General features: G+C 43.7%; 4 protein-coding genes across 6 annotated transcripts in view; 2 read left to right on the top strand and 2 right to left on the bottom strand.

The window, feature by feature from the left end:
- The window catches only part of cecr2 (CECR2 histone acetyl-lysine reader), a 29,247-nt gene extending 23,536 nt beyond the window's left edge, over nt 1-5,711 (top strand). Inside the window, exons 17-19 of the mRNA XM_040161811.2 lie at nt 182-2,081; nt 3,074-3,142; nt 3,370-5,711. Of these exons, the coding sequence (XP_040017745.2) occupies nt 182-2,081; nt 3,074-3,125 (1,952 nt within the window). The 3' untranslated portion in view covers nt 3,126-3,142; nt 3,370-5,711. The remainder of the gene's footprint in view (nt 1-181; nt 2,082-3,073; nt 3,143-3,369) is intronic.
- Nucleotides 5,712-7,115: 1,404 nt separating this feature from the next.
- ada2a (adenosine deaminase 2a) lies at nt 7,116-11,882 on the top strand. Of its 2 annotated transcripts, XM_040163367.2 has the most exons (11): nt 7,151-7,275; nt 7,491-7,525; nt 7,716-8,036; nt 8,580-8,799; nt 9,370-9,583; nt 9,675-9,802; nt 9,879-9,969; nt 10,058-10,166; nt 10,550-10,707; nt 10,806-11,008; nt 11,095-11,882. In XM_040163367.2, the coding sequence occupies exons 2-11, from the start codon at nt 7,501-7,503 to the stop codon at nt 11,183-11,185; spliced, it is 1,560 nt and encodes a 519-aa protein (XP_040019301.1). In that variant the 5' UTR covers nt 7,151-7,275; nt 7,491-7,500; the 3' UTR covers nt 11,186-11,882. The 2 variants fall into 2 exon arrangements, with proteins under 2 accessions (XP_040019302.1, XP_040019301.1); XM_040163368.2 differs by lacking the exon at nt 7,491-7,525 and having other exon boundaries at nt 7,116-7,275.
- A 176-nt stretch (nt 11,883-12,058) lies between these two features.
- Nucleotides 12,059-14,575, bottom strand: ribc2 (RIB43A domain with coiled-coils 2). Of its 2 annotated transcripts, XM_040163370.2 has the most exons (7): nt 14,364-14,574; nt 14,191-14,272; nt 13,711-13,998; nt 13,491-13,609; nt 12,551-12,757; nt 12,292-12,458; nt 12,059-12,200 (listed from the first exon to the last, which is right to left on the bottom strand). In XM_040163370.2, exons 1-7 carry the CDS (start codon nt 14,478-14,480, stop codon nt 12,131-12,133), a joined length of 1,050 nt encoding a protein of 349 aa, XP_040019304.1. In that variant the 5' UTR covers nt 14,481-14,574; the 3' UTR covers nt 12,059-12,130. The 2 variants fall into 2 exon arrangements, with proteins under 2 accessions (XP_040019304.1, XP_040019303.1); XM_040163369.2 differs by having other exon boundaries at nt 12,059-12,458; nt 14,364-14,575.
- A 3,681-nt stretch (nt 14,576-18,256) lies between these two features.
- Nucleotides 18,257-25,129, bottom strand: LOC120809757 (putative polypeptide N-acetylgalactosaminyltransferase 8). Its single transcript, XM_040163792.2, has 11 exons — nt 24,835-25,129; nt 23,872-24,211; nt 22,502-22,668; nt 21,668-21,854; nt 21,125-21,322; nt 20,831-20,945; nt 20,131-20,316; nt 19,881-20,018; nt 19,647-19,739; nt 19,315-19,485; nt 18,257-19,209 (listed from the first exon to the last, which is right to left on the bottom strand). The coding sequence occupies exons 1-11, from the start codon at nt 25,001-25,003 to the stop codon at nt 19,090-19,092; spliced, it is 1,884 nt and encodes a 627-aa protein (XP_040019726.2). The 5' UTR covers nt 25,004-25,129; the 3' UTR covers nt 18,257-19,089.
- Between the last annotated feature and the right edge of the window lie 982 nt (nt 25,130-26,111).

Raw genomic sequence — 26,111 nt, 5'->3', positions numbered from 1 at the left:
TTACGTGATAGATCTACTCTTATCTGGTTTTGAGGATTTGATATGATTTTTTTTTTCCATATTTTTTTTTAAAACAACACAAGATGGTATTGCCTTTATTAACTAGTCTTGTAATTTCAATGCTAACCACCCCCACAACTTCCAATGCTAACCTTTCTTGCATTTTGTCGTTTGTCAACAGAATCCACCAACATTTCGGATGAAGCTTCATTACACCAAGAGCCCACTTCCATTCGTAGCCCCACAGAAAGACTCACTGGGCTATCAGAGAGAATGCAGAGCCCCCCAGCTTCTAGCTCGGGCAAATTGGAGGAGAATCCGTCTGGACCGAGGCTCTCAACAGCGAGCCACAAGCCTGAGGTAGATGGCCAGAGACACTCTGCCAGCCACTGTCCAACTGAACACATGAGGGCCACGAGTGTTTTGTCCTATCTCAACTCCAGTAACAACAGCGCCACTGACCACGCCCACCCCAACCACCCGCAGCCAATGCATGACAGCCCACGGCAAAAAGCTCGAAGCCCCGCCCTTCTTCACCAGAACTTGCCGCCGCTGCGTTCCCCTCAGCGAATGTTGGAGAGCAACCCGTCACACGTACAGGATGCACACCGGCAAAGTGAGCAGCAGCGACCTCAGGCGAGCCAGAGCATGCCGCCCCAATGCCCCCCTCAGAGCTCTCCCCAGCCGGTAAGCTCTCTCCTTCTCCCTCATCGCGTCCCCCAAAACACCTCTCCACGCCCTACACAGAGCAGTCCCATGCACGGGATGCCACAGAGTGCCGCACAAGGAGCCCAGCCTGGACCCCCTCATCCAGTTCCCCTCACCTCGCTGCCACCCAGCCGTCCCACCCCTCTGCTACCGTCCCAGCCGAGCCCAGCCGACCATGGGAATCAAAGACCCAGCGAGCCTACGAGCAGAACGGACACAGACGGCAACGCCGGCCCGCCGCTGCACATGATGAAATCTGGGCCTCCGAATGGCGTTCCCAAACAACAGGCTTTTAGCCCCAATCCCCATCAAACCCAGGTGTTGGGCGGTCACCCAGGTATGCAGGCTCAGGGAGGGCCAGCGGCCGTTCACAATCCAGCCATGCCTCCTCACACCCAAGGCCAGGTACATGGAGCCATGGGTCCGTATGCCATGGGGAACAATCTACATCCACACTACAGCCAAACAAACATGACCCGGCCCATGCCTCAGTCTGCTCACCACCCGTATCACAACCAGGCCATCAACAGCCTCCACGGTTACCGCCAGCAGGGAGGGACCGCCTACCCGTACCACGCACCAGGCCAACAGCACCCTCAGGCCCACCCCAACGTGTACCCGAGTCATCAGTACCAGCAACAGCACTACTTCCCGCAACCCCACTCCCAAGCTCCGATCCACAACCAGGCCAACGGCAGAGGAGGTTACCCTCCGGAGGAGTGGCACCGGCCTCACTATCAGCCTCAGCAACCCATGTCGCCCAACGGCTACCTACCTGCAGCCGGCGCCAGAGGCAACGGGCAGCTGAAGGAGAGCAGTGTGTCGCCGCTGGGCTCCGAGGGCTCCGGCTTGATGTCCCCCGGCCCCGTGCCCGAAGTAGCGCCACGCCCCGTCGGCCTGGAGGAGAGGAAGTGCGAAAGCAGCGATGGCGGCAGCCCCGCCAAGCGGGCCCACGAGGAGAGCTCAGAGCGGCCCGAGAGCCCGAAGGAAATCCTGGACCTGGACAGCCACAACGCCGCGGCCCGCCGCCGCAGCACCCAGCAGCACATGGTGTCCGGCTTCATGTTCGACCCTGGTACCGTGCACCCCGGGATGCAGCGCGGCGGCGTTCCTCCGCCCCACATGATGTTTCCGACCCGTGGAAACGCCGACGGAGTTCCCTACCATGGCCGGCCGTACCCGGATCCGGGACGCTACGCCGCCCAAAGACCACACCCGCATCTGATGGAGGCGCTGCAGCGGCCCCAGCAGCTGCCTTACTCGCCGGGTCAGACGCGCATGGTCATGTACAGACACCCTCGGCCCACGGGGAACTTCCATGGCATGATGATTCAGCAGAGAGGCATGGCACCAGAACACTTCCTACACCCTGGGTAAACGGATTCATTCAGTCTGTTACTAAGAGCTTGGAGTCTTGTATTACAGTTGACTCTGTGGTCTGTAAATGTTTATTAGTTTTTGTTTCAATGTGAGGGGACTTGTGACATTAGAGCCGCAGAGCCGCAGTAACCTCGGTAAAAAGTAGGGTTTGAACGTATTTTAACTTAAAAAGGAAGTTGGTTAGTACAAAACAAGCCTTTGGCCTCAAGGAAAGGTTTACCCCACTTTTTATGTGGATATCCAATAGTAAATTAGATTACTACGTGGTCATAAATGATCATTTTAGTGGAGAATTAAATTCCAGAGTAAGTCTCCTCTATTAACCACAAAGCTACTCTTGCTTATATTGAAAAAAACAAAAGGCTGTGACACGGATTCACTCAAGTAATATAGTAAACTGTATTTAAATGCCGTTCACATCGAGGTGTAATTGTACCATGTCTCTCCCTGGACAATAAACAAAATCACTGCCCAATAAAAGCCCAAATACTGTCAAATCTACACTGTAAAATATCCTTGTCCAAAACATCCACTGCCCTTGTGTTATGGATGCTATTTTGTCTGAAACCAAAGCAACACAGACGTTTCTTGAGCGTCGTTATACCACACTGTAGTTCTTCCTGGTAGCCAGTATGCTGGCATACAGAAGATGCGGATTGAGTTGCTTTTGGAGCGGGCATCAAATGGCTGTTTGGCACCGCCGTTAAGCTGAGTTTGACATTTTCTGCGTCTTAAAAGCCTGTGACCTGCAGTTATTGTGTGGTTGGTTGGTTGTGTCCTCCTTTCATTTCCCTACAGCCTGTACTCTGTTGACGTGATGTTATTATAAGTCAATAGACGGGAGCTGAATCAATAATTTTGATGGCCTATAAATGATATCAGACCAGTAGCAGTAAAATAACCTTTATTTTTACCCGAGTGGCAACTGGACTTCTTCAGTAGCGGCGGTAATGTTGACAACCTTTTCTTGTTCCCGTGGTCCCAGGCAGCAGATGATGGCGGCTCCAGGCGGCCCGATCAGTAAACAAGGAGTGTGACAGGAACTGTTTTCGGAGTGAGTAAAAATAACGTTTGACACACCACAATTCTCGCAATATCATCTTTCCGCCAACGTTTTCGCGACAGTGCCTATGGGGTGTTTTTTCCCAAGAACATAAACATTCTGCCATAAGGCATCGATGCAGTTCCAAAGGGACCGGAGGACAGATATGAAATCATGGTGCCGTCAGGCTGTGTCCTTAATGTGTGAGAGGTTTTTCTAATTGTCGTTGTCCTTTTCAGGTATGTTCTTATCAAACCGGAGGAAGTACTGAGCCAAGAGGAATAATACGTGGGTACGCGGACTGAAACCGTAGAATGGACCCTTTGCTCCATGTACATTTCTTAAGGATTTTCTTACACTGGACTGACCTCTGCCCTCTGAGCGATCGGAGATATGAGTAATGGATTAAAGGACACTGAACACAGCCTGCCTATGTTGTCCTTGTGACTGTCCCTAGTTGATGGAGCCGTTGATCTACTGAGCGAACTGAGCAGGGCTGTTATGAAGATGAGAGGGACTGCTGTTGATTTCTTTTTTTAATTTTATATGCTGTTATTTTCTGTTCCAACCCTACTTTTAAACTCAGGTGTAGAAACGGAGGTACTAATAGACTGTCACCCTCCCCCAGTCAAAATCACAGGCCCCTTGTAATTGCCTTGATTACCTTTTTGTGAATGTATGAGCGAATGTGTAGACAATACGGTGTGTGCATCAGATTATCTGTGTGTGAAGGTTCACAAACACTGATCATTTGTCCAAAGCAGAACCGTCCTGAAGAAAGCCCAGTTACTGTCCACTTTCACCCCAATGCGCATTTGTTCTTCTAGTTCCAGAGTAACTATGTGCACCTTTCATAGCTGCCTTCATTGTCAAGAATGTCTTGGACTAGGAGAGCGAGACTGGCAGAAATAGTGCGATTCATATCCAGACTCGACATAAACTCTCTGGGATGCACTGTGGATTTTAGTCTGCGGATCTCGTGGCCTTTGGTAGACTTATTTCTAGTCCTACACATATTGTATGCATGAACATATATCCTTTATCTCCTGTCCCGGACAGGGCGAAATTCTAAAATGACATAGTCTGCTATCTGATAAATGCAGAACAAACGCCCTAAAATCCTGCGCTTGTTTTTTTTATTGTGACTATTAACACATAAAAGTGTGTACTTTCTTTTTTTCATTCGCGGCTCATCCCTCTGCGTGGTTGATTCTCTGAGTGCTTCCTCTTCCCCATGTTGATACTAAACAGGTCCTCAGGGTGTACAGTTTCTATATACGGGTATTTTTCTGCATTATTTGAAGGAGGAGCAGCATAAAGAATAAGGGACTGAAACTGGCAAACGGATCCACCTCACCACCAACACCAACACCTGTCTTTGTTTTTTGTCAAGTGAGATGAATCAAATATGGGTTATTCCACATTCCTGTTGATTGGATGTCTTTTGAGTTTTTTTAAATCACAATTCATTTAGGAATAGGACACATTTTTAAAGGGCTACCAATGCATTTTCTAATGAATTGCGTCTGTGAAACCCCACCTGTGCAGTTTAGTGATGACAGTAAATTAATCTACCTCATTGGCATCAACTGAGTCTCTGAAACTTCTTTCTCCTGCTCTGCGGGTCAACACGTTGTGACCAGCTGATGATTTTTAGCACAACTATAATTGTGCAGTCTTTCAGAACTGAAATGAATGAAATGGCCTTACGACCCGCGTTGGTCACAGGTTGCCGTGTCGGACGTCTGTGCCGACCGGCAGACGTTTCTGTAAATGAATCGGTCATTGAATCATTTTAACGGGACGGCACTTTCAGCATTTTCTTTTTTTAAATGAAGTGTTGAGGGCAATACAACGCTGCATGTCCGGAGCAGGAGTCTGTAAATTGGTCTCGAGCTGCGTTCCAGTCTCTGGTCTCTTAATAGAGCGCACAGAGACGTGCCGTCATAATGGGTTTACGATGTTCTTCAGTAGTAGGTACCTAAGGCGTTGCGGGGAAATCTTTCAGGATGGTGGAATAAGAAAGTGCTAGAAGCTGTGAGCAAAATGTTCTAAATGTGTCGCACGAGACTATTTAGTGGAAATAGGCAGTGGTTTCAAGTTGTGCCCAATAGGTCACTTTTCAGGTAGTGTGTTCACTCGCGCTGTCTAATGCATGAAGGACTGTGTGTGTGTGTGTGTGTGTGTGTGTGTGTGTGTGTGTGTGTGTGTGTGTGTGTGTTGCTGGTGTAGAATTGGCACCAGATGATCGGAAGTGTGCGTTCATCTCTCACTTTTACTCTGCTGTCCTCTCTGCACTAGTGAAAACCATTTAGACGTGATTTAAATGTGAATCATATTTATTTTCCTTCTTAAGCATCTTTGTACATTTGATGACTTGTTTTAATATAAATGTTTTTTTTTTTTTTTTTTTCAAGCAGTTGTCTTTTACCTCAGTAGCATGGTGGCGTTTAAATAAGAACTACGTTTAATTTTCAGCGACGTTTACAAGTTCTTATCTGACTGACATAGATTATTTTGGAAATGGAACAGAGTATTTTCTATACTGTACATTTCTTAGAAATAAATTACTTTTCTCCAACAAGAGTGCCTTTGATCAATTAAAAAAGGGTTAGTCTTTGTGTCACAACACTAACAGTATAACAAGGGTTATTGCTGCTGTGAAAGAAATATAATATATCTATCGAATATCTTGGCCTTCCATAGCCATGAGGCATACATCTATTATCCGTCAAAGAAACAAAGGCCAAAAGTAATTAAATGCCAACAGACAAAACAAGAGGGCCAATCCCAGACAATGCATCAATCTATTGGTGCTCCTCACGCCATGCCCTTCGATTAAGGCTTTCCCTCTTGATGAAGACCCTCCACTGGTTGTACGCGGCTTTGTTTGACCCTTCTCATATCTGCTGTGACGTCTGGAGGAGGCCGCACGGCTCCTCGGCCGGCCTTCCAGGGATGCTTGTAGGCAAGGCAAGTTTATTTGTATAGCGCTTTTGATACACAAGGCAGACTCAAAGTGCTTCACGTCATAACATTTCATACAATAAAGTGAAATAAAATGCAGGAATTAAAAGACAATTAAAAATAAATTAAAATCTTATTTAAATTGTTTAAAGGCAGAGGTTAAAAGTGCAATGTAGGTAAAAATTTAGCTGAAGGCGAAGTTAAACATAAGTTTTCAGTCTTGTTTTAAACGTGGTCAGAGTTGGGGCAAGTCTTAAATCTTCAGGAAGTTTATTCCAGCTGTTATATTACTCTGTTCAAGCCTAATGAGGACAAACTTGGCGCAAGAAAATAATTGAGGCATATAATTAAGATACTTGTTAAACAGGTTGTTTATCTACGTTATGACAGTGACAAAAACATAACAATATATTAAGTTAACAATGGAGAAATGGTCTGACTAATCTTAAATATAACAAATGGGAGTGTTGTCTTTCTCCTCCTAGCTCTTAAAAAAATGTTTATTTTACACAGGTATTAGAATGCTTTCAGTGAAACAGAAGCAAACTAAAGACTTACTTATGGTGCATTTCCAATACAACTTGTCTTTGAAAATAGTTGTCGACAGAAGTGTGCAATCGAGTATCTTTGCGCATTGTGTATCCAACCTTTTGAGATGCTCATTCCTTCTACTAAATAAATCTGTTAGAATTGAAACAGAAAGCGGTACACTGAATTCAATGAACTCATCTGAGGTATCACGATCTCATGTAACAGCTCATCCCTGTATGTGAAAATGTGTTTTTGAATTACAGGGACTGGATCGAGAAGCGAGTCCCGACACGTCATGCTTTGTTTGTTCGTCGTGTTCACCGTGTATCTTTAGCTTGTTGGTAAATTACGTACGTCATATAAGAGAAATTATTTCCTATAAAAGGGTGATACCTAGAAAAACTAAAAAAAACAAGCTACAAAGCAGATCTCGAAGTCCCCGTCCCCACTACAGCGCCCCACGTTCCACCAATCAAATGATTATCAGGGTCCAATCTCAGCCAATCATATCGGGGCGGAGGCGGGACTTCAGGTCTTGAACCCCTCAAACAAGAGAAAGAAAAACACACAATCAATCTCGGAATTGTCGGACAAAGACTTCTCGTTTGCTTGCTTTTTTTTTTCTTTCGTGACCCTGCGCTAATAAAGTAAGCTATTCTACTACACACACATACACACAAACGTATTCCGAGCTGTCACCGTGTAACCGACGTACTCGTTCTGTTTATGGCTCCAGCCTGTTTACTTGAATCGTCGCCAGCTGTCAGCTAACGTTAAGCTGCTAAAGCACCAGCTATCCTTTAAATGGCGATGTTTCACCATAATAAGATTAAGTTGGCATTCTTGTTGTGTCTCTTTCCAGCCTAGCCCAAATGTCTCCTTCTCAAATAAACGCAGGTAACCAAGTCTAAGATGTAACTTTATGTCAGCAAACGCCGGCTCTCATTTCCTCTTTATTTCCGCTGATGGTTCTCGTTTCTTTTTCTTTTTTTATTCAGCTGGTCACCAGCTGGTACAAAAAAAAAAACGGAACCAGCTTTTCCCGACTAACCGTGTTCATGTCTTCTCTCCGAAAAAAAACAAACAGGCCCAGGCGGCATGGTGGCAGTGTCGCTGCTGCGCCCCCCGGCGGCGGCCGCTGCCTGGCTGCTCCTGTGCTGCCTTGGCGGCGGGATGGCCGCGCCGGACCCCCGCCAGAGAGACGACCTCATACGGCGGGAGGCCTCCAAGCAGACCGGCGGCCGGCTGCCGCTGACGGCCGCCGAGCAGCGGCTGGACGCCGCCTTGTTGAAGATGAAGCAGAACGAGACGTGGAGGGCGGACTTTCCTCCCGCCATGCACTTCTTCAGGGCCAGGCCCCTCATCAGGACCAGTCCCATCTTCCACCTGCTGCAGAAGATGCCCAAAGGTGTGTCCAGTTTGCCGTGTGCATAGCTTTTTATAATGAACTCCGAAAAAACGATAAGCCTTATTTTTGACACACCATGTAAAATGATGACCTGGTTATAATGTTAATCTGTGTAAACATTAGGAATCGGTCAATTCCACTTCCACAAGTGCCAATTTATTGATACATTAACAGAAGTAAAGAGGCTAAAATGATAATTGATGAATCCCTAAATGAATCCCTATAGCTTCTCGGTGGGTAAACTGAATCATTTTAGTTAATGGACAGAACAAGACATTTGAAGACAATTCTCCATTATTTAAATTTTAAACTAATTGTTTTTTTCATCACAATCATGTTTGGCACTAAGAAAAAAAGCTACGAGCCACTCTGATTTTGTTTCCATGGAGACAATCAGTGATACAAGTGGTCTCAAAACTTGCTGGATAATCACAAAATGTCTGATGTTTGCGGGCAGGGAATATCTACGAGTGGTCAATCAAAACCAAGCAGACTTGTACGTGGAGACCAGGCTGTTCATAGTCGTGTAATTTGCCGTTTCAGGGGGAGCTCTCCACGTCCACGACTTCTCCATGGTAGACGTGGAGTGGCTGGTGAAGAACGCCACCTATCGCCCCCACTGCTACATGTGCCTCACTGACAAGCGCTCCATCAGGTTCGTCTTCTCGTCCCGATGGCCCAAAGCTCTGCCGCGCTGCTCTCCCTGGACCCTCCTGGAAAACCTCAGGGCCAAGATGGTCAATACCACGGATTTTGACGACAGGTGGGTTTTCTCCTGGGTGAGCTTCACATAGTTCTAAACATATATGACCTTCCTGATGACTATAGGCTCTCTTTAAAAAATGTTCTTTTCCGTGTGTTATGCAAACTTATTTGCATCTTTTACCATGAAATGTGCCAATGTGCTCTCGTCCACACGTTGACGTCGAATGTCTCGTTGTGTCAAGTGACGTGTCCGGTATTTAATGAGAGATATCAGGGCTTGTCTTTCGTGGAAGACCTTCACGGCCACTGAAGCCCGCCTATCATCGCTCCCTTTTTGTTGCATCTGTTGTAGCATCAATATTATAACCCTAACCCTACCTGAAACCCTCATGGAAAACAGAGAGTATCTAATGAGCCCATAAACACATGCGATTAGTTCTGAAGCTTATGTTTCATTACTTTACTGGTTTCTGCATTTTGGTCGAACACAAGAAAGCAGCTCTGCCAATGCGTTGTGTTTGTTTTAAAAACAGACCAACAGTCTTTTCCACGTAGCTCCCAGGTTTCTACACGGAAATGTGATGGAAACAAAACGCCACCAAATGATCACGTGTCCTCCCGTCCACAGCATCATGGGCAACATGACGCTGTTCAGCGATCAGGACCCGGAGGTGCTGTACCCCTCGCAGGACGTGGTGTGGGAACGGTTTGAGCAGGCCTTCGCCGCCTTGTGGGGCCTGGTCACCTACGCTCCTGTGTTCAGAGACTATTACTACCAAGGCCTTACCCAGTTCTACACGGACAACGTTATGTACCTGGAACTGCGAGCTTTGCTCCCGCAGGTACTCCAAAGCCCCGCCGCAGTCACTCGTCCGCGGAACGTATCACAGGCGGTAAACAAGTGTTGTTTTTTTGTTTGCTTTTGTCACCCAGACGTACGAGTTGGACGGCAGCACTCACGACACAGCCTGGACTCTGAAGACCTACCAGGAGGTCACCAAGCAGTTCACGGAGGACCACCCGGGCTTCTTCGGAGCGAGGATCATCTTCACCATCCAAAGGTGACCACCTTTACAATAGGTGCGTCCGAATGAGGACGTTGAAGTAATCATTGGTCGCCCACTGTGCTGATACCAGGCGGGTGAATGCGTCAGTGATGGCCAGCACCGTGGAGGAGGCCATGAAGCTGCAGAGCGACTTCCCAGAAGTCATGGCGGGCTTTGACATGGTGAGCATGCGTTTGTGTGGACAGATTTTTTTACTGTTTTAAATGTGTGAAAGGAAGCTTTACTTTACTAGCGTGTGTTTGGGTGCAGGTGGGCCGCGAGGACAAAGGCAGACCCCTGTGGTACTTCAGAGACGCCTTGTCACTGCCAGCAGAGAGAGGGGTGACGCTTCCTTTCTTCTTCCATGCCGGAGAGACCGGTGAGCTCATATATACATATATTAATATATATGCAGATGCATACCTGTATTAAGATTCACTGTGGTACCTGTTGGCACGCGTCATATGGATGTCTCACTAATGTATGGTCATGAAGTCACAGGAATGTTGTATTAAACATGGAGAGACTTTAGCAGACAAGGCAAACGTGATCTAATGCAAACTGTATCGTAAATATACATATGTTCAACATCTCGCGTCATCTTTTTTGTGATATTTCAAATTGTTGCACAGCCAAAGAAATTCAATCACGATGAAACCGTCACCATGAGTGGAAATCAGAGGGTGTTCACAAGCATCACATCATGTACAGAAAAACCTCCCAAAATAGCATGCATGTTGAACTCCTCTCTACTAAATATAGATCTCGAGGGCACAGAAGTGGACCAGAACTTGCTGGACGCTCTTTTGTTTAACACTTCCCGTATTGGCCATGGATTTGCTCTGGGGCGACACCCACTGGCCAAGGAGCTGTCCAGAAAGAGGGGGGTGGCTGTGGAAGTGTGTCCCATCTCCAACCAGGTACCACTATCCTCCTGTAGACCACAGCGTGGTTACTCAAGATACTGACTACGACGTAAACAGGTGAATTACTATGAGCCTTTCACCCCCTCGTTCAGGTGCTGAAGCTGGTCAATGACATGCGAAACCACCCGGCAGCTGCGCTGATGTCAGAAAACCACCCGCTGGTCATCAGTTCTGACGACCCCGCCATGTTCGGCGCCTCCGGACTCTCTTACGACTTCTACGAAGCGTTTGTGGGCTTCGGTGGGGTGAGATCAAACTTGGGCACCCTCAAAAAGCTGGCTATGAACTCTATCAGGTGAGCTCGAGACGAGAAAACAAAAGGGGATTTAAACATAACAGATGGTTTGTGAGCTCACTGACGTCTGTCTGTCCGTCTTTCAGGTACAGTTCTCTGAATGCAAAGCTACAGGACAAAGCGCTGGCTGGGTGGAAAGAAAGATGGGATAAGTTTGTCTCGGAAAATTCTTTTTAGAAATAAAACATCTGAGCGGCTATCTTCGAATGCCTTTATGCTTTTTTTTTTTTTTGAGAAACCTTAAAAGCACAAGTGCATTTTCAATGATAATAAGCCAAATGTGGAAAACGGCTCCACAGGATGGCAGGTTTGTCGACAAAGCTGGTCTGGGGGAAAAGCACTGGGATGAATGAGGAAAAAGGGATTCTTGATTTTGGATTTTTGATGATCACAGGGGATTTTGCCACATACAATTTAAGGGGAATTACTTGAACGACATATGAGCAGTTGTATTACAGGTGGAACGCATTGGGAAAATCTGAATTTTTTTTTTTTTGTCAAACGTTATTTAGAGCTTGCTCTTGCAAAACAGGTTAATTACGGCCACAAATAACTATTTTCTACCAAATATTTGTTATTCTTTGCACAGATAGAACATTATTTGCGTTGTACTAACAAGATGCTTGTACATTTCATTTGTTGTGTCTGATGGAACAATTTTGTTTACTTGAACATTATTTTGTTTATTCAATTATTTGAAAAAGCACAGAATGTACAATTCTGTTGAGGCGGTGGAGCAAGGACATTTTTCTTCCAAAGTGGGTCGTGAAAGAAAGTTTGAGAACCACTATTTTAAACCAGAATATCGTTTTCACCTAATTTCCTTTACATGTACACTACCACTACTTCAATTAAATGACAAAGTGTGTCCTAACTGTATGTAACGTAATTCATTCATTTTTAGCTGGTGTGGATATATGGATGTGATTTATGTCAAAGAAAGTGTTTTATGTATTTAGGCTGTATTTTGTGTCCAAACAACTGACTGAAATACATCTAGATGATGTTCACAATGTCTTAAACTTCTGAAATAATACATTTGACACGATCTAAAAAACAACTGCGGATGTACGGCCACTTTATTCCATGTGGTTTGCACCATTATCAATACTCAGCCATCCATCATCTGCTGCAGGTGTTGAATTGGGAGAAGAAGCTGTCGTCAATGGATCCTCTTTTCATGTCCGGGTTCCTAAAACCAACAGCAGTTCACACACACACTGAGTGAGACACAGTTTTTGTCGCTTAAATCCACCGTGCGCGTATACGAGTGAATAACCGACTGTTGTCTGCGCGTTTCCGCCAGCCGGACATTGGTGCTGTCCAGCTGTCGTCTCAGCTGCTTGTTCAGTTTGGTTTGCCGCCTCTCCAGTAACAGAGCCGCACGGCCCGAGTCCAAACGCACACGGTCGTGCTGCTCCTCCTCTCGCTTTTCTCTTTCCACGGCCGTCTGCAAGACGCACACACCACCAGCGAGCAGTTGTTTAAATGATGAGAAAGATCACGTTTTCCTCCTTTTTTAAATTTTTTTTTTTTTTTTACCCTTTTCTCCTCTATCTGATATTTCTGGAACTGGATGGTCTCCAGCAGGCTCTGCGGAGGTGCTCTCTTATCACCGCTAGAACCCCAAACAGGCACCGGCACTCTGCCCTCGGGGGGTTCGGCGCCTCCACCTGTCAGATCTCCTCGCAGATGGTTCGCGGTACCCACGTCATCATGTTGTCCCTGCTTGCAGCACTTGTCTTCAATCTTAAAAAGGTGAGAATTGTAAATGCTGCACCTCCTGCTGGTAAATACATCAGTATCCCTTTTTCCTCTTGTTTTCAAAAACAACAGAAGAAAGGAACCTTAAGGAAACGGACTCGTTTACATTACAGATTGAATGGATTCAATTCCATTTCAATTTAACATCTCAAACTTTTAAATTGAATACACACATTTTAAAAAGACCACAACACATGGCATATAAACAGCTATCATCAAAAACGGGTACAGCCAAAGTCCACCAAACATTTCTTAAGAGGACTCTCCTTTGAATGCTCTAATAAAATGCAATTTAAATATACTATACACACATGGACAAAACTGCTGGTACACTTCTGTTAAAAAACAAAACAGTATTCACTGCAATAACTTAAAACTGTAATCGTAAAATGAAAATACAACATTGCTTTTGAAATGTGGTTCAAGAGAATCATTAAAAAAAATAAACTGCGTGGACTAAAACGATGGTGCCCCTAGAAAAGATTGAAAATAGGGACGTGTGTCCTCTAATTAGCATCACAGGTGTCTTCAGCAATGCCTCGGCCTATTTAAAGGATGGAAAAAAAGTCACGTGCTGTTTGTTCTTCCGGTGTGAACCCAACGTGGACCACAGAAAGCAGAAGTGCACTAAATTTTGTCCAAGTGTGTAGATTCCAGAGTTTGTTTCCAATCTATCTGTTACCTCAAGCGTTTGTTACTTAAATGGGTTTTTTCTTACCATGGCCCGGTTGTACTCCGTAGTGGCAACGAGTGCTGCTTTTCTCCGCTCCATCTCAATGCTTTGGAGCTGCAGAGCTTTGTTGTCCATGTCTTCTCTGCCTTGGCCATAGTGGCGCTCTGAAGAACAGTGGAGGCGGCGAGGGTGATGTGAGGTGGCGTCTGGCGTGTGTGACTGAGAACCGAGTATCAGTGACCCGGGTGGGACCAGGCGAACCTACCGTCCAGTTTCTGTTGATGCCTCTCCGCCGTTCGCTCCCTCTGCTGCTGAAGGAGCCACTCTCTGAGCTGCTCCTTCTGCCTGCTTCGCCTGCTCCCACCGTCGGGCTCCTCGCCCACCAGGCCGGGGAGCATCATCTGGGCATCCTCCGGGTCAAAACCCCGCTGGCGCAGAGGCTGCTGGTACTGCCGTCGGTAGTCGACAATGGCCTTCTCCATCGCGCGCCTCTCCTTTAGCTCTCTGCCGTGGAGGAGGGCCGCCACCTTCCTGTGATGGAGCAGAGCAGCATCTGCAAGGAGTGCACATGCAAGGTGTCCAGGGTTATTAGAAATGATGCATGTTATTGAGTGTGCAGAAGTATCAACATAGTGTGAATAATGTTTGTATGTTTTATGATCAGACATTCTTTTATCCATATATTCTTTTCTTTTTTTACCTATTTACCAAAATTATTGTAGATCGTTTAGGTAACTTTACTCACCACCAGCGTGTTTCTCCTGTTTTGCTGCATCTTGTCGTTTCTCTTTCTCTTTCATCTGGTCGTTTAAGGCTTCCTTGTCAACCTGTGAAACAGACCGAGGCGATGAGTGCAGAAGTCACGTTACGCGATAGCGTCGTTGTCAGTTAGCGTCCCTCTGCCATCGTCGTTCTTACCCCGATCGTCCGCACTTTGTCGTTAAAAATCCTCTCCCGTCTTTCGGTCTCTCTGTCGCGACGCGTTTGCAGATTCATCCTCGCGACGCGGTCCGCGGCCGATTCAACGTTAAACATCGCGACCGGAAAACGGTTTTCGAAACGGATCCCCCGTAAGACGCCTCAAACTACGCTACTTCTTGTTTACACTCTGGTTGCTAAGAAACCAAAAGGTCGCGAGCTCTCGTGAGACTTGGTATTTATTCCGTTAATAATTTTTTTTTAAAAGCCTCAGCTTGAGCAGAGGAATGGTCAAATAATCACACATGATTCTTCTTTCTTTCAAATTGGATTATCAAAGCATTGTGACCTGTCACTTATGCATAAATTGAAATTAGGCAATTAAGCGGTTTGACATCCATCCATTGTCAAAACCGCTTATCCTGCACACAGGGTCGCGGGGGAGCTGGAGTCCATCCCAGCCAACTTCGGGCGATAGACAGGGTACATCCTGGACTGGTCGCCAGCCAATCGCAGGGCAACACAGAGACATACAACCATTCACACTCACACATCTACGGGCAATTTAAAGTCCCCAATTAACCTGATCCCCAGAGCATGTCTTTGGACTGTGTGAACATGCAGACTCCACACAGAAAGGCCACTGGGCGGAATCGAACCCAGGACCTTCTTGCTGTGAGGCAACAGTGCAAACCACCACGCCACCGTGCCGCCCAAATTAGGCAATATTGCAAAGATCATTGACATAATGTTGCATCCTGAACTATCCTAATGTAGAGAGACAAATTATTATTTTTTTATTATTATTTTCAGAGAAATGTGCTTTAATGAAGTTTCTTCCTAATTATGTGACCAAAATATTTGTCACAGCCAAAAGTAATGAAATTGATCAATATATTGATTGAGCCCATAGGCAAAAGATTATAGTAAAATAGAATAGTTTGACAGTACAGTATGTCATAAAAACACCTTTTAAAAAAGGTCACGGAATAATATGCCGTAGATATGTCATAAAGTTACAGCATGATATCTGAATATAAAATATAAAACAATCATACATTATTTTAACAAAGGCATTCTTTGAGTTTCATTTTCATAATGTTTTTCCACTGTATTGAGCAGTTTCTGAGCAGAGCATCGACACCATAAGGAGACGCTGAGTAAACGCGTTCTCCATCTCTACCAGTAGATGACAGTATACGTGTATTTAAACCATCGATTTGATTACATTTTCTTGTGTCTGTTTATCTCTGTTAATGAGACGGATGCATGCAGTGCTGTTGGTTTCATGTGATGTTTAGCCTTAGGCAACCATAGTTGTATACATCACTGTTCATTTCATTTAGGAACAAACACACCTCCAAAGAAGAGGGAGTACTGGTTGAACGCAATGCAATACCTTATGACAATTAGAAAACTGAGACTTTTGGCTTATTCCTATTAAACATAAAGCATAATTAACCAACAACATTATTGTATTTGTCACACTTCAATCCTGAATTGATTAGTTAAACCGAAGCGGTCCAAGGTTAGAATAAATGTCAGATGATTCAAGAAGACCTATTTTCTAATCTTTTCTACTTGTGAATAGGTCAAAAATATAATGTATGAATGTTTGGAACAGTTAATACTGTTTTCACTTGTGTACCAATACAGTTAACTGTTTTCTAGTTCCTAGCTAAGCAAAGAGAGAGTCTTTATTATCTAAGTTAAAAGCCTCCCAAAAGCAGAAACCTTTATTAGTGGCGGCTCTGGACTTCTTGCATTTCCACATGATTTCCATCACCCCAACTTTGGCTTCCAAGAGCTGTTCCAAAACTCAGCAATCTGCTCTCCAAAGACCCGTCTTTAACCGTGGCTAAAGAGGACAAAGTCCATCTTCAGTTTTAGCAGACACAATTATCTTTTATAAACTGTCAGACGTCACAAAGACTTTTGTATCCACCAGATACAAGACTATTGTATCCGAGACTATTTTTTAGATGAAAGATTAAAGAAGTACTTGAAACCGAGTCAAACTGTGGTAATGCTGAGTAGAGCCTTAAAACACACGCCTAAGTGACAAATATGATATGATGAAATCGCACTTGTTTCTTGCTCTTCTGAGTTTGTATCCTTATGGTTAAATGCATTTATTGTAAGTCGCTTTGGATAAAAGCGTCAGCTAAATGACATGTTATATAAAATATGAACCAGCACTTTTGTAACCTACAGGCTTATAGTGCTATTTTAAAGTTGAATTTACTTAATATTGTAATGTTTCATGCTCATCATTAATTGTCAATGTCTTTAACACATTTGATTTCATTATTTCTAAAGAACTCAGGTCTGATATCAATAAATGATTTACAAATAATGTCATGTATATTAAGTGTAAATTTAAAGATCATGGCCTTAATGTGTTTGTATTTTGTACAATATGTAATATGTTCACTGAATGGAGAAGATAAGTTAATTCATTCATTTGGTCAGGACAGAAACAGGTTCTGATTGCAGAAACTGCCACTTTAATAAATGTTAGTTGTTGGAAAAACTGCAATAATGTTCTACTTAGTACGACAGAGAGTCTGTGCTCTTTTCACGGCGTTCTGGGTCATCGGATAATCAAGACGTTTGTGCGTCAATATTCAGAATCTTGCGGTGCCAAAGATGATCGCCTACCTCCGAGGTCGACTACCAGCACCTGGGTTTTGCCTCCCTCCCCTATTTTAGCATGTTTATCTTCCAACTGTATATTCCTGCTCTGAGGATGAAGACCTTTGAGTAGGCTTGGCACATGACTTGTAATGTGTATAATGTACACAACAAGTTGACACACATGTTAAGGTTTGCAAACAGGAGACAGAGCTCTGTCTCCTGTTTGCAAACCTTAAATGTCCTGTTTGGATGAACGTCTGAACGTCTCAGGATCGTTCCAAAGGGAAGCTATCAAGAAAGGGCTTAAAGAAGTGTGTCAGAAAAGATAAGTGCTTAATCCAATACATTGAGAATAATAGGAAGTCTTCTATGTATGCCCCTCAGAGGAGGACGTAACGAAGAATCAGAGCTGAAAGGCGCTTGAGGTTCTAGAGCTGCAGGCCTCCAGATTAAAACTCAAACACTTTTAAGAGTCTTTTAAATGTTGACATTTCCTTTTTATTTTCTCTTGTTTTACTTGATCTATTTTTTTAACCTTTTAACTTCTTTTAAAGTTTGTATTTTGTCAATTCCAACCAAAGACTAGTCTTACTAATCTCTGAGGGGCCCAAGATCAGGAATCATGGACATTTAAGACGGTAAGCTAAAGGTGTAATCGTTTCATTGTGCTATTGGACAGAAGACACCAACTGATAAAATGATTGACAGCCTCAAACACGGAAATGATCCGCATGCGTGAAATGTGGATGGCAGATGCACAGGAAATAAACAACCCATTTAAGCACACAAAAGCATAATGTTTCTGACTGAGCTTAAGCTAGAGCCTTATTTGTAAGAAATTGGACACACATTTTGAATAACGGACCTGCCACAAGCAAATGTTACAACCATGTTGTTCAGTGTTGTAATTTATCAACTGGCTCTCGTTTATCATGCATGAAGTTGCATTGGGATTGTAGAGCTCGGTCTCTAGCAGCTACGTTGAGGTCAGATCTGTTACTCTCATTCTGTAAAAGTCACCTCAGGAACACCTGCCTTCACACGATTACGCCCGTTACACTCAGTTGCAAAGTTTAGCTCGTCAATTAGATGCAACCTGCCGATTTGCCTTCTTTCTGTTCCCACAATGAACGACATGTTTCCCAAAAACAAGAGTTTGGTTGCAGTAAATCATCCCACACTTTATTCAGTAACTGGTTTAACCAGCCAGGCAGCGTTGAGAGAAGCCTCACTGTTTTAGAAAATGTATTACAACAACCGATTTAATAAATGTTTATTTCCAAATTATACAAATATATAACACCCTTAACAAAAAAAGATGTGTAGGGCTCCACTGATGTCTGCTTTGAATACAAAAAACTACCAACCCACATATATATCCACATTAAGTCCCAGCTATTGAACACATCAAGACCCCTTTTAACGCTCAATATGATAAACTAATACATAGTTTCCATTGCATAACCTTTACAAAAATAACAAGACAAACCATTAATAATAAATAACCCATTGTGCTGTAGCTTTTAACCTGTTGGGAACCCAGTTATTGACAAAACTACCATGGTTGGAGGAGGCTTTGCTGGGGTTGAACTCGGACAAGGATGAACGGTTGAACACGGATGTTTACTCATCTATAGGTCATTCTGTTTTAATCTTTATTGACTGCTGTTCCATTTACTTTTCCTTTTATCAGAGTTGTTCGCCTTTTTCTGTAAGGAGTCCACTTCAGCATCAGCTAACTTTGCACTATAAGTGTAAATGAATGACAAAGAAAAACATTTATACTATATATTCAAACCTAATATCCACCCAACAGCACCAAACACATCCAAATGTAGAATTTGCAATCATCGGCTAATTGTTCTAGAACTAAAACCTTAAAGTAGCAATGACGTTTATTTCTGTTCTGACCATTTACCAAACAACCAAAGTTTTTAGGGAAAATAATTTCATATAATATTTACAAAACATCTTCAATAAGTACATAGCAGTAGTCAAACTTCACTGACTTTCTTTTTATACACTTACAGGTGAAAGTATCCACTGACCCATGAAAAGAGAAGTGAGACAGACACACAAGCACACGCTTTTAAAAGGGCTTGATAATGTTTTGGATTTCCCATCTTTGGCCAGAGCATTCTTGTATTAGAAGTTTGCCTTTTTTAATCTCCAGACATTTTTTTGAGTCTCTGTTCTTCATTTCTTTGCCCTGGAAAAAAAAAAAACAGGTGTTGAGTGTCAAGCATGAGGATGCAAAGTCATCATTTGAACGCAACTTTCTCTCCCTGGTCTTTCACAAACTTTGCTTTAGTACCTGAGTCAAGTCCCAGTAAATCCCCATTCCTTTCTGCATAGCCTCCTTGCAGTTGTAAAGGCCCGGCTCTGTGTCTTTTTTCCCAGGGTCAGCTACACACCGGTTGTCGTTGTACTTGTGGGACTTGATGCCGCCGATATAAAGTTCACCGTTTGAGCGATAGTAGGTGAACTGTAAAAAAAAAAAAATATATATATATATATATTTAAACAGCAAGCAGATTGGGCGTTAAAATACGATAAAGGCGGAAAACAGGCAATATTACCACGTGTATTTTTTAAGAGACTTTAATTGTTCATTTATTTTAAACCATTTTAAGTTGCCTGACTTACTTGAGGTCCGTAGTAGTGGCAGCCGTAGGCGATGGGTGTGTTGCCCGGTACTGGTCCTTGGTCTAAGCACATATCAGCATCAAGATTCTTCAGCTATAAAAGGGAAAGTTCATAATTTTGTCAAATGCATTTCACAGCGTTGCACGTGTGAATGAATCATTAGAAAATAAATACATTTGGACACGCTGTGTGCTGCATCTGCTGCCCAAACAAAAAACGTCAAACTTAACTTACAACTCCATAAGCAACTATGTTATCCCAGGGATCCAATTTGGGATATACATTTTCCAGGTACCATTTGAAAGGTTTACATTTTAACGTTTCCCGGAGTTTCTTCCTCTCCGAGACGTCCCCGATGTCAATTCCATGATTCTGTGGATGATACGGAGTGAACCTTTTTTATATTGAAACAGAAGAAACTCAAATGCACTCACAATTAACGCTACACGGACTCTCGGACGTTCATCCGTCACTTCTGTTCTACCTCAAATGGCAAGTTCCAAGCCAAGTTTACGTTGTGTTTGTATTCGTCCATCCAGATTTCTGCGACCCTCAGGGCGTTCCTCTTCATGGCCTGGCTCAGGTCGGGCATGTAGGGCTTGTGTGCCCTCTCGATGTGAGCGATCCGGGAGCACGGAACTACTTCGATACTGCCTCCGCACGTCCACACCTGTGAGAGCAAATAAAGCGCTTTAACGCTAAAACTGATGAACCAACGAAAAACGGTGTGAGTGAAAGCGTGAATGAAGCTACCTAAACCTTTTGTTTAAACAGGGTCGGGTAAGCGTAGCGCTGCTGGGGCGGCCTTCATAACCAACTGGCTAATATATGCACAGTATAAAAATATATCTGTGACACCCTTTAATGTTACTCAACCTTTTCTTGGGTTTCTTCTGAGCAGCTGATGATTGACTGCAGTCCGGCCCTCGTGACTGGACTTGTGTGTTTTTTTTAATATTATATTATTATTTTATATCTAATTGAAGGTGCTTATTGAGCAGCATCACTCGCACAGGCACAAATAAAACTGCCAGTTTGAATCCTCACGAGAATCTACAGGTCACATGGGATGTTTAATGATGCCTCTCGCGTTTCTGATCCGACTTTAAGTTAAGTTATCGATTTTCTCTGGGTAATCGTAGCCGGGATGTGTACTTTTTTTATTCTATATTTTTTTTACTCACACGAATTCCCAGCTCGACATTCTCTCCCCCGTATACTTTCATGCCTTTGTCGATGACTCCAATTTCTCCAAGATACTTCCTGTCAGCAACCATGATCCCCATGACAGATGGGCTTCTGAGGCGAAAGAAGGTGAAGAAGAAGCTTTTAGATTCTCAAGATGCGATTAATCACTGATCGTATCGTGCACGAAATAGTTTTGTACACAACAACTGTGTCATGAATCATTAATGAGGCCGCAGTGTTTGGTTCCTTTGTAAATTGGGAGGAGGCGGAGTGATTCCACTTCAACTTACTGTCCTGGCAACGAGCCGTCTTGGAGTTTGTAGTAGTCGTCCGAAAACCCCTCGTACATGCACCACAGAGCCCAGTCGAATGCGTGTGACGCCGGCTGGTATTCGGACACCTTGAGGTCATCAAAGTTGATTCTATCAAACACGGGGGACGTCACCACCGTCCGGTCACCTTTGATCTGTGTGAGCAGGGGTTCGGCCCTACGAGAGGGGAACCGAAAGGGCGTCCGTTCATTTACAAGGAACCCAGTTACACTCCCGGTGAATGAATAAGAGTTTGTGTATATTGTGCTCGTATTTCAATGTCAGAAACACACATCTCACACCTATGTTTGTTTAACAAAAGGTCTGAATTTAAACCGAACCCAAGTCAAGTACGGCGCGGCACTAAAATAAACAGAGAGCGATGAATCGGCTCGACAAACCGTTGAACCACAAATGAGTGTGTGACGAGAAGATTGCATCTTAAGCAAAAAGCAAAAAGCCAAAATAAACATTGTTTGGCGCAGATGCGACAAGTTTTTTTTTGTGTTGCCCCATTCTCACCACTGCTCGTGGACTTCGATGTGCGCGTCCAGGATGGCCACCACGTCGGCCGTGGCGGCCTCCCACCCAGAGTATCTGGCGTGCGCGAGACCTCGCTGCTCGCTGTGCCTCACTCTTGCAATCCGGAGACTCGGGTTCTGCTGCTCGGTCGTCTTTATGTACGCGTCGAGGTCCTCCTTCAAGTCGTCTGAAACGAGAGCGAAATGTGGGCCTTGTGTTCACTAGTTCAGAGGTGGCAGTTTGCCAGATTATATAGATTTAGGAACATTATGAAAGGGATGTGTGTTTATAAAAGGAACGTTTTCATTTGACCAACGGCCATTATGGCCATCTGGTTATGACTTCAGTTATTGCCAGCATTTAAATCATTTGTGGTTTGCTCATTTATTTTTACAATAACGTAAGGCCAGAGATTCTTTTTTATTTAAGCATCCAAAGGTATTGCTCGGTTGCCAGAATTTTTCTAGGTAATTATTGTCAATATCCGAGATCTAAGACCAGTCATATGCTGAAATAAGCTTAACTGCAGCTGGTTTCACTTTTAGCAATACATTTAACAATGGTATCAGTATTCTTATATTGGCAGCAAAGCTCTAAAATGCACTACCTCATTAAAGCAGACAATCTCACTCTGAGGGATTAATATGTCTGCTGTAAAAAGCAGATACATAACAAAAGTATCACATCAATAAACCCCCTAAAAATTGAGCAATTTGAGCAGCAGCTGCCTTTGCACAATGTTTTATCAGCTTTATCAACTTTTAGTACAAGAAAACACTTGACGAACTGTTGTTCATCAAATTTCAAATCATGAACCATTTGTAGCCAACCAACCATTGGAGCTATTGTCATCCACCAATATTATTTCCTTCAGCAGGTGTTTAGGTGTGCGGTCGACGATGCTGCGCACAGCTCTTTGGATAACAGACAGGGCCTCGTTCAGGTAGATCAACACCACGCCCAAAGTCGGCAGGTCCTTGGGATAAATCTTCTTCAGACACCTATTAAAGAACAGAAAGATTCCTAATAGAGGTGTAACGATTCATTTTAACAACGATTCGATTCGAATCGCGATTCATGGTTGCAGATTCGATTCATGGACGATGTGGGTTAATTTAGAACGATTCGATTTGATTCAGTGACTTGAAATCGATTCAGTAACTTTACTGGACAGTGCAGGGAAAGTTTCTGAGATCCCTGTTTCTTGTAAGGAAATAAGGTTAAAATTAATTATGAATATTATAAACAAGCAAACAATTAATGGCAAATCTTAACCTTTTATTTGAATCAAGTCAATTTTCAATGTGTAATATATTACACAATAATTACACAATGTTTGGATCAATTTACAGAACCCCGGATTTTCAACCACATTGTAGGGTCGCATGTCTTTACAGATAAACTTGCCAATTGTTACTGTGATGTTGAGTTTGGTGCTGGCGAGGCCTGAGGTGTCTGCAGAGCTGCAGTTACCTTCTGCTGCTGCTGCAGCGGTGACGTTGCTAGAGGCGCCTGACTGTCGGCGTTGTTTAATCCCACGGCGCCTTAGAAGAAGGCCGGAAAGATTCGTCTTGTTTCTGTGTTTTTTTATTTGGCTTCTACATATTCTACAAACAGCGACCGACTTATTTAGAACACCTCCGTGTTTGCAAAAGCCAAAATGTTTCCACGCGCTGGATCGATAAGTTGGTTTGTAAATGTCTCGCTCGCAGTCGTCTCCTCCACGCTGTGTTTTGTTGTTGTTCAGAGTTTCGCGCGGCTGCCGCTGCGTACTGATGATATCACAGACAGGCAGACTGAATCGAGTAACGTTTAACGTGTCTGAAGTGCTAAAAAACCAACAAACACACATCCATACCGTTTTTGTACTTAAATCCAATGTGCAGTTTCCAAGTATCGATACAATCGATTATGTAAAATTTCAATCGATTTGTAATCGATATATGTCGTCCGGAATGCCAATTTGCGGAGCACAGATCGATTCAGTTGGATCGCAGGAATATAAATCGATTAATCGATTCAGTGAATGAATCGTTACACCCCTAATTCCTAACCAACCACATGCCAAGATCTGTCAATCAGCGACGCATGTTGAGAGAGCAGTCGCATGAGCAGGAGGCTGAAGAGCTGGTTAGACGACCACAGTTCAGTTTGTTAGGTGAGATGGAATGTTTGGGTTAATAAACAGTAACAGCGATGGGTACCTTTTATCTCTGGTGTCTGGAAGGGCTCGGTCTACAGGGAGGCGATCGCTGAGATAAACGTTGTATCCGTACTTCATATACAGACTCTGTGCCTCGGTTTGGACGTCCTCGGGCAGATTTTCCCCCCACGCCTTGAAGAGGGCAGAGTTCGGGAACAGTTTGTTTGACTTCTTCTCCTCGGGGGGCTTCGGTTGCTCCTGAATCTTTGCATCAGGTTGCTCTAGCTGTTTTTCGACTGAGAGCTTTTTGACCTCTGCGGCTGCTCTCTGACGAGCTCGGTCCTCTTCAAGCATTTTCTGCATGGTTTTCTGCTTTTGCTCAAACGTTTGGAGTTCATTGACTTAACAAACAGACGACAGGGAGAAAGCAAAATGAGCTGAAGATAGCAGAAAATGCAGCAGTTAAAAAAAGTATATATATTTGATTAGTTTTATGCTGATTGATTCTACACAGTGAATCCAGAGGGAAATTAATCATCAGGACACGTCAGCACACAAAAGACACAAAAATACTTAAAACACAATAATGTACTGAATGGAACATTGCTTCATTTATTAACTCGTAAATTGTGCACTGGTGTATTTTCCTTAATTAACAGGCAGCAAACAAGAAAAAAAATCCCATCATAAGAAATTGAAATAATATTCAACATACGAGGAGAGAATCTTTCTTTCTCTTAACGAAAACACGCGCGTCCAAGATAATAGTAGTATCTAATAGTATTTTCATGTGCCACATATTGTTATCCTAAAACGCGTTATGCCAAAAGCAGAGATTAAAACAACTTTGTTGTACCGCGAAACATCTTCTTTAATTCCTACGGATAAATCGAACAAGCAGAACAAAAACATTCTTTCAATCATTTGAAGTTTTTGAAATTCAACCCGAAAAAAACATAAAAATAAATGAATAACTTCATCCGAGTAACAAGGGAAAAAAAGATTAACCGTTGCTTCAACTCACAGATATCGCTGATGTTTCTCTGCACGTCGGAGAAGAAGCGGATCAGCCGCAGGGGTTCCAGCTCTTTGTCAGCGGGCTCATTTGTCCTCCCCAGAAACATGCTGACGTAGAGGAGCAGCCCGAAGCCCCCCAACACGAGGACCACCCGCTTCAGAGCGGATGCCCTCATACTGGGGAAAAAAAAGCCAACGAGAGAGTGAAACACGACGCGAGACCGCGCGAGATTGAGTGACTGCAGGGGACTAAAGGCGCACGTGCGCGCATCACCGTGGTTCGCTTGATTTGGGCAGCGCTGAAGGCGGGCGCGTCCCACGGGGCGGATATCAAGTCACCTTCGTAACTCCCAAATGTGTACAACGAACGCCGCAATGTCGTTTACGTTCTTATAACACATTTATACCACATTATAATTGTGTTTTTTTTTTTTTTGGGGTTGGTGGGGGGGGGGGGGGTCAAAACGTAAAGTTTTAAAAACAAATCTTTGGAAAGAGGGCATCAATGACTTCTCTCCGTTCAGCATTGTGTTTGAGTTTGAGACTAGGTGTGCCTTTGTGCAACATTTTAACCTAGTTTTTTCCGCAACGATTTGACTTCTGAACTTTTGAAAATCTGTGTAAATTAGACACAGCATTACATTACAGGTCAATTAGCTGACGCTTTTGTCCAAAGCGAGTTATTGCATTTTTAACCCATGGCTTTTTACATTTTTGCCCGGGGAGAAATTATGGGATAGGTGTGTTGCTCAGAGACACTTCGACGTGGGACATGGAGCAGCCGACATGCACGCGCCCCACTCCATGCGCCACCGCCAACCCAACCCCACAACAAAGCAGATAGATGAACATTATGGGTTGCCCATCTGTCTTTGCATTAACTTTATAACTTATTATAAGTTAGGAGCTTAAAGAGAACATTTTTTGAGAAAAACGCACACATTTGGGTATCTGGAGTGCCATTATTAGCCGTTTAGCCTCTTCTATCACTTGCAGGCTCCTAAGAAGACCTCCTATGTATGAATAGGACCCCAAAATTTAGAAATGACAAAGTTGTGGCGTGTGTCTCACGAGCCAGTCATAAAGAACGGTGCTTTTTACAATAGGTGTAGTTATAGAGACACCTGCTTGAACAACAGAAAGCAGATGGCAAATGTGTACTTAATATAGACTTAATGGGATTTTATTACGAGTTTACCTAAATTACATCTTAGATATCATTTCTCAGCAATTTCTTTCAGCCACAAAGCTCTTGGTTAGAAGTTTGAAATTAAAATGAAATCT

The sequence above is a fragment of the Gasterosteus aculeatus genome, chromosome X (assembly GCF_964276395.1).
Source record: "Gasterosteus aculeatus chromosome X, fGasAcu3.hap1.1, whole genome shotgun sequence".
Classification (NCBI taxonomy): Eukaryota; Metazoa; Chordata; class Actinopteri; order Perciformes; family Gasterosteidae; genus Gasterosteus; species Gasterosteus aculeatus.
The sequence above is the reverse complement of the archived record's forward strand: the minus strand, read 5'-3'. Positions and strand labels throughout refer to the sequence as shown.